This window comes from Cornus florida, unplaced genomic scaffold (assembly GCF_030987335.1).
Source record: "Cornus florida cultivar Cherokee Brave unplaced genomic scaffold, ASM3098733v1 CherokeeBrave_3.0.0_Hap2_Chr04, whole genome shotgun sequence".
In the NCBI taxonomy this organism is placed as follows: domain Eukaryota; kingdom Viridiplantae; phylum Streptophyta; class Magnoliopsida; order Cornales; family Cornaceae; genus Cornus; species Cornus florida.
The window spans coordinates 39,826,728-39,836,979 of NW_026775574.1; the positions used below are offsets into that span (position 1 = coordinate 39,826,728).

At 36.3% G+C, this 10,252-nt stretch overlaps 1 protein-coding gene across 1 annotated transcript; it reads right to left on the reverse strand.

Annotated features, from left to right (window-relative positions):
- Nucleotides 1-200: 200 nt before the first annotated feature.
- On the reverse strand, nucleotides 201-7,270 carry LOC132304920 (protein FAR1-RELATED SEQUENCE 7-like). Its single transcript, XM_059802619.1, has 4 exons — nucleotides 7,052-7,270; nucleotides 6,370-6,943; nucleotides 880-985; nucleotides 201-792 (listed from the first exon to the last, which is right to left on the reverse strand). The coding sequence occupies exons 1-4, from the start codon at nucleotides 7,268-7,270 to the stop codon at nucleotides 201-203; spliced, it is 1,491 nt and encodes a 496-aa protein (XP_059658602.1).
- Between the last annotated feature and the right edge of the window lie 2,982 nt (nucleotides 7,271-10,252).

A 10,252-nucleotide genomic window follows, 5' to 3' on the forward strand; every position in this document is an offset into this window, starting at 1 on the left:
TAGTAACATATACCTGGCCTATTGCTTTCGTTGACTTCCTCCTTTTCCCACTATTTAACTCCATGGCTGGTTTCAGGCTCTTAAATCGTCCTTTAGAGGTATCTTTAACTTTCAGGGACATGGGAATTGTTCCACTGTTGCTTTTCACCCTTTTTTTCCATTACCCTTTGCAATTTTCTCTGCAAACCTACAACCATAGGTTATTTGTACTGTTCTTTTCCAATCCAGTGTTTTGCTAATAGATCATTATATCCTTCAGGGTCGTGCGATGCAATGGAAGATATTTCAGTCAGTATACGGCAAAGCGTCCTATGTCGTCGCCTAATCTCAAGTTGAGGATCCGGATTTACGTCAGTGGAAACAATTTCCTCCAACCTGCCATCTCTAGCATTTCTAGTCCACCTTTTTATTATATATCGCGAAGGCAACTCATTCACAAACATGCAGTTTTTAAGGATTTTCAGACTGTGCCTGCACAAATAGCCCTCTCTTTGAAATTTACAACATGAGCATGACAATTCATCTTCAAATGTCCTGCTCACACGATGTTGCACCCCGTCCTTACTAGCAACTTTATAAACATGGTGTCCATTTTTATCCAAGTCAGTGCAACTAATAACAACCTGACTCGCAAGAGCAGCTAAAAACTCCTCCTGGAAAAGCTGAAATATTGCCTTGGGGTACACCTTCCCCGCTTGACGTAATATGTGGCACTTTGTTTTTAGTTCCGGTTGCCTCTCCACCAAGCCATACCCGGCTTCATACTCCTTGTACCGCTTATCGGACAACAATCTGTCAAAGTGTGTGAAAAATTTTGGTAGAATAAATTGTCTGGAAAAGTAATACTTCAATTAACCATTGAAGCTTTCACTCAATTACGTGCTACTCATTCTTGCAGACCAGTCGTGTTTGACAAATGCCAGGGCCCATTTATGTCTCAAATCTAACAAAGTGGAAAGCCACTTATTACCAGCAACACCATACTCTGCAATCATTCAATCCCATTCCCAGATAAAATCATCCTCTTCCTCAATTTGGAACATTAATTTTGAGATGACCTTTTTTATTCCTTCAACGCGTTTAAACAAAAATAGTAGGTTCTTCTGCGCATTATTCATTAAGTGCCAAACACATAAATGATGTTTCATCACCGGCATGACTTGCACGATTAATTAACTTAATACCCGTGTTGCAAACATGCAAATCCAAAAAAATACAACCGACTGAAATAATACAATTGTTTCAGCATGAAACAATACAAGAATGGAGATGTATGAAAGTTATTCACCTGCTTTAATGCCTTTGTAGTGACCCGAATCTGTGGATTCGGACCGTTACCCGGGTCCTTACCCGAACTCGTGGTCAACTAGGTCACGCCGTTAATTTTCCTGAGTCCTTAACCATAATACAAGGTAATCTGTGATACCCCTCGGATCTGAGACGCCGGTTGATCAGGTCCGAGCCCAAACCCGAGGGATATCAAACAATTAATATTTTAAATCGAACACAGAATACAAAGTGAAATAAGAAATAATATAATAACCTGAAAGAAACTAAAAGAAAAACCTTGAATCATAATTAGTCAAATCCGATGTTCCAAAACCTCCATAAGGTTATAACTCGAGAATCCATCCATTGGACCCCTTATTAAAATTCTCAAACCGAAACTGAAATGACAGAAATAAAATCTAAAGCTATCATAGAGAAGATTCCTACATAGTCAGAGGAATGAATATCTGTATCTGCTCTGCACGATCAACCTCTAACTCTGGAACCGACGAGCACCTGAAAAATAAAGGAGTGGGTCAGGCCCACATGCAAGTCCTGATCTACTACGATCCAAACAGTAATCCGATACGCAGATACATCCTAGAAAGACTCAACAATATCTAAAGTAGTCCATATATGTATATATAGTACATACTATAGGACACTCGCTAGTCCAATAGGTCTGTCTCAGCCTGAATAGAAGGCAACATGCGAATACGCACCCGAAGGTGGGCATGAGTACCTAGACCTACCAGGAAACAACACCTATGTCCAGTTATCCATCCTAAGCGATATACGCGCCCTCGCCATGGTCCTGAGACTCAGGCTCATACCATGGCACATAAAATATATATATAAAGTTCGTACTCCCAATACAAAATATCAGCTATCTATGTAGTGGTCTGATATATGTAAACACTCCATCCTGAAACCGTAGTAAGTCTTTCAATTCACAATTGATATGACACATGTAGGTGATGGACTTAACCTTTATGGTTAATCCATACCTTAATCCAATTTAGGTAGAACTTAGTGTTTGAACTAGTCCATACCTAGTATGTCACCATCCCATACCGGTACATACAATCCTCCAGTGAACACAGTTGACAAAACAATATTAAATAGTCATCACCCACACTCCAGAATATGCACAAGATAAATTTAATGCATGTACATAAATGTTAGGCTTTAATTATAGAGCCCAAAAAATCCAAATCCAATAATGTAAACTGCTACAATAAATTTAAGCGATCACATTCACCAACACAGTCCAGGAATTTATACCGCTAATAGGATTTTAAGTATCAATTACATCCAAGCTAAGCATAAGAAATTTTAGTTATTTCCCTATACCTATAAGACTATGGAAATATGATTTATATTTATAGTTAAACCATATATAACAATCTTGCTAAGCTTCAGAATATAAACCTAGCAGATCCTCCGACATTATCCATGAATTGATAAAATTTCATAACAGTTTAAGTACCAATAAACACAATCTAAGTATAGTTGAGTTTAATTAAGTCACCATACTTAGAACACTATAAGAAATATATATGATTATATATATTTAGATTATATATAAAACTCTTGCCAAATTCTAGTAAATAAAATTAGCATAACAGTGAGCAAGTTACAAATTTCCTCTTGGGTTTTGCTTGCTCAATTCCTCAATCCAATTGTGAATTCATAATTTTCCAACATAATTCCAGCCTTATACAGTCCCACACATCATTTAAACAATTTAAATTAATTGCAGAAACCCAAAAAAAACAAACAGTTTTAAAAAAACCCACGTTACAGTGCATTTCAAGATAGAGAAGGCTCTTAAAATGGGAGCCTGCTCTATTTTTCAACTTAGAGCCGACTTTAGGATCTTAGAGCCGGCTCCATGACACCTAGAGCCGTCTCTCCCCTTTGGGAGCCGGCTCTAAGAGGTTTGGAGCCTTCTCTCCTTCCTCTTAGCAGCCCTCGTCCGTTTTAGCTTCAACTGCTTCAATTCCGGTGATTTACAAAACCCTCTGTGATGTTTTTAATCCTTATCTAAGCTCCAACTCAGTCCTAGGTTCATCTTAAATCTCTTAGATCGAATCCCAACATGTATAGGATCTAATTTTTAAAGCCACGAACACGGAACCTTTGCTAGAAATTTTTAAGCAAGTTTTTTTTACAGATTTAATTCCAATTAATTTTATGCAATTAAATATTGTTCTATGGACTTGTTTTAGAGTTCAAACTCAGTCCTAAATTAATTACGAGGCATCCAATTATAATACTAAGCTCAATTAGAACAATGCTTAATTGTAAACATAGAAGGAACAGATTATATAATTTCCATGATTATGAAAAACAGTTAATACAATGAGATCAAATAAATTCATATATGCATGGAAGACATGTAATTATGTTTGTTTCAATCCGTTTTCGCCTTTAATAAAACCCTGGAGTCTAACTAGGCATGCACAGAACACGAATTAACGGGAAAGAGAATAATAGAAACTTGCCTGCAATTCCAGATTTTGAAACTGTAATCCTCTGTCTCTGAATGCTCCATTAATATCCTAGACTATAGTTCCAGCTCTGTTGCTATTGGTTTCACCTATGAGCAACCTCTCCTTCCTCCTTCTTGGTCCAACCTAGCCTTCCTCTCCTATCTCTCTTTCTTGCTCTCTGTTGTTCTCTCTGTATCGTGAACAGAGTTTTGTATTTTCTAAAACCCTCAAACCCACATAAGATTATATTTATAGGCTTAATACTCCAACCCTAATCCTTGTATAATTAGAGCCCTAATGCAACTCTTAGTCGGCCCAAGAAAACCTAAGTTATAACCTTTGTCGGCTAAAACCAAAACCCTAAATTCTTAAACAGTTAATTCACCTAAGCACGTAAATAACCAAACTTAAGAAACATAATTAAATAACCAATTAACATAAAACAGTTTTATTTAAAACAATTAATACAATTAAGTCACTAAAGAAAAACAAAATTCAATTAATTAAAATAAAACACAATTAAATAAAATAACCCACAAGTAATTTAAATACAACAAACAAACAAATAATTTAAAATAATGACACCTAATCAAATAAAATGCAATTAAATACAATAATTAAATTCCAGAATTGTCCTTTTAAAATTAGGGGCATTACATAATCTAAGGTCCAAAAATGTCCCAAGTCAAGCTTACAAGGTGGTCCAAATAATACAGGTCAAAGAAGGGCTATCAGCTGGCTGATGGCCCATGGACAGCCGGCTGACAAGGCAGGATCAGTCGACTGATAAGCAAGATTGGTCGGCCAAAACGATGGTGAGGAAAAAGGCTCTCGGGACTTTCACTGTGCAAGCCACCGGTCGGCTGACGATGAAGGTTCGGTCAGCCAAACCTGGGGTTTCGGTCGGCTGATGGAGAGGATCAGCCGGCCGAAAGGCCCTGGAAGGCAACCTAACTCTCTGGAATCTGCATTCTGGCTGTACACTATGCACACAAAACCCACATTGAATCTGTTATGGACTCAAGTTCCGAATTCACGGCAACTACCCATCATTAAATAAGGAATAGCCATCACTAAATTTGCCAACAATAAAACGTTGATCTCCCATCCAATACAAGCAACTACATGATTACCATATACATCAAAATATGGTCAAATGTCTTAATTAATTTACATGGCCATAATTTACAAGAAAGTGGAAAATATACAAAAGGTCTAAGATAAACTTCTAATCATCCTCATACTTGTGGAAGGTCCACATCTACTACATCTTTTTCGGTTCCTGAAAAATGTTAAATAATGGGGTGAGCGTAAAGCTCAGTAGGTAGCGCCTAAGACACACCTCTTGCAGCCCCGTGAATCCAAACAAAGAATAGAGCAATAGGATATGGGGATCATACAATGTCAGGATATTACCACGTAACAATCAATCTCAAGTACACAATATGATGCAATGGGATGCAATGCGTGCCAATGTCACTCCTCATTTTCATTTTTCAAGACCATCACTTTCAAACGGTTAACATAACCCGCCCTTTGGTGACCCTGCAGCGACACGAGAGAAGGATTGGCTAGTGTCCCTGACCTTTGGTACTTCCGCGGCGTCATTTTGGGCCCAGCTAGCTCAACCACGCTAGGGCAATCTCCCTAGTTCCCTCTAGGATATATTAAACCTCCGACCCTTTGGTACCCCCGCAGCGACTGGGTTTTCACAAAACCTTTTTATCAAAATTCTCCTGAAAATCCCCCTTTTCATTGTTTCAAAGAAAAATCATTCCCATCCATGTGAACCCAATGATGTGTATATATGTGTCTAATGCTTCCAATGCGATGTTACTAAGTGATTTTCAACAATTCAATTAAGCATGCTTTCCAAACATCATAGCTAGCAATTTGTAACACTTTAGACATAGAAAATTAACATTTATCATGCTTCTCAAATAAAATAACAATTCCACATAATCACATGTTTCATACACTCAATTAAATCATCTAAGAAAACAATCAAGTTAATTTAAGCGTGCTTGACAACAATTCAAGTAGGGGAACTCACAAGAGTAGAAGAAAAGTATGAATTAGAGACCCCTACCTCAAGATTGTGCAAAACCCCCAAATTCTCTCACAAACCCTAGAATTAGAGATCCTCCAATTGGAAGCCAAATAGAGATTGGCTCCGATCAAATGAAATATCTCATCGTGGGCTTCGATTTGCGCAAACGGTACCCAAAATGATCAAGTATTGAGAGAGGGATCTAAAGTTGAAGTTTTAAATAAATAAATAAATAAAAAGAAAAAGAAAAAGCAAGTAAAGAGGAGAAAGAGAGAACCAGCGGAAGAGAGGAAGAAAATGGAGACCAAAATGTGGTCTCTAGCCTTTTTGTATGTTAATGGTGGGTCCCACCTTATTATTTTAATTTTCCTTTTTCTTTATTCCTCCATTATACACCATATAAACATATAAATACACATCATCCAAATACTACATAATTCTCATAAATTAAAATGTATGAAATGCAATTGGACCCAACCACAATCCCGCACGCAAAACGTGAAAAGACAGAAATGCCCTTGCGGCGACAAAAATTCCAGAAAAATGAAAAAAAACTGAAAATCGGAAACATCACAGCCTTCACCATTACAGCGTCTTGATCCGTAATAATTGTCTTTGGCGCTTTTCCGCCCATCGCTTTCAAGAACATTTCAAATAACCAGACAAACGAATCCGCTGTCTCATTATACATTAAGGCTGCTCCAAACATAGCGGTCCCCTGATGATGATTCATACCCAAGAAAATTGCAAATGGTCTGTTGCCGTGTACCACTTTGTACGTTGTGTCAAAACTGATAACATCTCCAAACTGACCATAATCAATGATCATTTTACAATCTGACCAGAATATGTTTGTAATAATTTGCTCAGTATCCAGTTGCAAGGAATAAAATAACGAAGGATCTTCACAACCATGCGTCTCAAAATAATACACAAGCCATGCCGCCTCTCCATAAAGAAGCTCCTTTTGTCTTCGCGTCCTTAGATAATTTTTAAGATCCACTTTCAAGTACCCAACTGATTCTTTGCCACCAGACTGCCTTCCCATCAACTCATATGCATTACAAGCCGGAACTCCTAAATCCGAAGCCAACTCAACATCAATGGCTTGGACTGAGGAAATTCGTCGCTAGGACGGCATCATGTGGCTGCATTTAGCAATTATGAATGGATAGTTGTGACTTTCTACAAATTTAGAAACTACATACTTTGCCTTTGTTTTGTTATATATAATAACCATTTGTGCACCACAATTGGTTCGTGTTTCAGCCCGGGGAGTCTTTTTAAATACATCCCATTTGTCAGTCCCCTTCACACCTTCCTTGTTACAAACAAACGCCCTCGATGTAATTCTTCCATTAACTTTATTGCCATACTCCTTCCGGATGCTAAAACCAATTCGACCACCATATGTATTGTAAAAATCATATGCCTTTTCCTCACTATCAAACTCCATTTTATACCTTGGTTTCCATTTCATCATTTCCGGTTCTACAACAGCAACGTTTCGTCCGTTTGTTGTGTCTTGAATATTATTTACTTCACCTTCCATCTGAACGCCTCAAATACAAAACATTTTCTCACATATGCACAAAATATTGAATTAACAAAAAATAATTTTACCTCTACATCCCAAGTATGTTCAATCTCAATGGCTCAAATACAAAACACTTTCACATGTATAACCAATCAAATAAAAAACCTTTTCACATGTATGAGAAATTAAATTTGACATATATCTCATTCATTTCATTTCTTTGCATGTATCAATCAAGTATATCCCAGACAAACGACGATAAAAATCCTCGTTGCCACAATAGAACATATACATCTAAACAACTGATGCTAATTTCACATACACTTTCTGAAAATGTTGGGATTAATATTATGCAAAATTTTGGATTTACGTTACCAAACAGTTAGGATTCACCTTAGGAAATAGTTAGGACTCACCTTAGGAAAAATTTGGGATATACCTTTCAAGAAGTTGGGATGTGATTTACGAAACCTTTGGGATTCACATTAGGAAAATTTTGGGATACACTGCACAAATACTTTGGGATTTATGCTACGAAAATTTTGGGATGTAAATTAGGAATATGTTGTGACTCACCTTACAAAAATATTGGAATGTGGATAAAGAAGAATTTGGGATGCTTTTAAGGTGAAATTTGGGACGCAACTTAGGAAAATGTTGCTATGCAAGCCCAACGACCAAACATTTTCTTAACATTGTAACATTCACACTCTGAAACACTCTTTTCCAGCCAGTCATGTACCCTAAAAATCCTCTCATTTTTTATCCTCACAAATAAACATTCAAACCCCTCATAACTGCACAATAAAATAGCGATCAATTCAAATTCACCAATAATTTTCTATTTCTGGGTTTTGGGATGTACGCTAGGAAAATGTTGTGACTCACTTTACAAAAATATTGGAATGTAAATAAGGAAAAGTTTGGGATGCTTATAAGGAGAAAGTTGGGATGCAACTTAGGAAAATGTTGCGATGCAACCCCAACGACCAAACATTTTCTTAACATTGTAACACTCACACTCTGAAACACTCTTTTCCGGCCAGTCATGTACCCTACAAATCCTCTCATTTTTTATCCTCACAAAAAAACATTAAAACCCCTAATAACTGAACAATAAAATAGTGATCAATTAAATTCACCAATAATTTTCTATTTCTGGGTTTCTTGCCAAAATTGTGTCTATATATATTTGTTTCTGCCATTCAGTTCTTATGGAAATCAGATGATTTCCTAAAAAATCAAATCTCAAAATTATGAATCGTACCTAATTAGGGTTGGAAATAAGGCGATTTCCTGCTTCGATTTGGAAATACACTCCCGCTTAGCTTTGAAAATACACTGGTGCTTCATTTTGGAAGGAAATCAGAATCTACAATTTCATTGCGACTGACAGAACCACTGCTTCTATTTGGAAACAATTTGTAGCATCCAAATTTTGGATTGATTCACACAACAATCGCTGCTTCTGGATTCTATTTGGAAAGAAATAAATTTCTAAAATGGCTTCTTTCATATTTTGGGAGAGACGCAGGCTAGGGCGGGATTTTATTTCTATTTCAAATGTCACCTAAAATGAGGGAGGGAAGAGGAAGAAGAAATAAGGGAGGGAACACAAAAAGGGTATTCTACAACAGTATATACATATATATATATATACACACACACACACCAAAATTCTGTATTCCAAAAATATATTTTTTACCCAAACATGGTTAACACTGTTCATTGACCCAAAATGGAGGAAATGGGGCACTGTGGGACTGGAGGTGATCCTGATCCCACAATTTTGGGGTTGTAAAGACATTTGGTTATTTCGTTAGGGTGTAAAGAGGAACGAGGATGAGAGAACTCATACGAACAAGTGCTAAGGTTGCCTTGTTGAATAGTCATTGGTCTGCTCTACTCTGCATCAGAGAGACATTTATCCATACCGCTGTGTTGTCACAATTTTATTGGCTTTTAGGATTTTACCATACAAATTGGCAAGTTAAGTCTATAAAAACTTGAAACATCGTCATTTTTTACTAAGGACAACATGGTCTTTTGAATATTTCTGTACAGGAAGGTGAGCTGGTTAGGTAAAATGCAAGAAAAATATAGTTCAAGGGAGTTTCGTGTAATTCTGGAGAGCTTTTATAAAACCTCAATAATTCAGAGAAATTTATTACATTTTACCCATATTTTATACAGTCAGGGTTAGTGACTTGAATTGTCTATTATTCTTTGAATACCAAGTCATCTCCGAGTATATCGAAATAAAATATTTTCATTTTTCAAGTAAAATATTTTTCTTTTTCAATTGATGTCCTAGAAACTTTCAAGGTCATTCAAGATTTAGTATTAGTTGTCTCTAGAGATCAATTAGGAATTTGAGAGTACTAAACATAGACCCAATTGTACATCTCTCTTTTCATGGTGGATCAATTTTTCAAACTACCGTGACTTTTTAAACCAAATCTGGCATGCACTTTAACTGAGAAAAAGAGGCTCAAAAGTGATTTATTTTTTTTTTTAATTTAAAAAAACCACTTTTAATGCATGTTGAAAGTGTTCTCAATGAATCAAACACGAACCATTAAGTTTTGCCCTTTTACTAGTGAAAATCCACAGATCAATAATTTGCCAAGGCAAGACTTATACTTAACATGACTTAAATTAGGCTAGCCATCTTACATGGTGTACAGTGCTAGACGTTAAGAAATATATATATATATATATATATATATATCAATAAAGAAAAAATATATATATAGAGAGAATACTAAAATGGATGATAGGTTAAAAGGGAATTTATGTGGACAACCTTACTCACAAGGGATAAAGGTAAGAAAGACTATCAAGCAAAAATTGTAAACTAGACTATTTTCACACCCTTTTTAGGTTTATAAGATCAACAAC

What these genes read in the sequence shown, in the direction of transcription:
- LOC132304920 (XM_059802619.1), bottom strand. Translation starts at nt 7,270, where the DNA reads ATGGAGTTTGATAGTGAGGAAAAGGCATATGATTTTTACAATACATAT. An exon ending in TGTGATGTTTCCGATTTTCA is followed by an intron (nt 986 to 6,369) that starts GTTTTTTTTCAT and finishes GAATGATTGCAG; the next exon opens with AGTATGGTGTTGCTGGTAAT. An exon ending in TCTGCAAGAATGAGTAGCAC is followed by an intron (nt 793 to 879) that starts GTAATTGAGTGA and finishes ACACTTTGACAG; the next exon opens with ATTGTTGTCCGATAAGCGGT.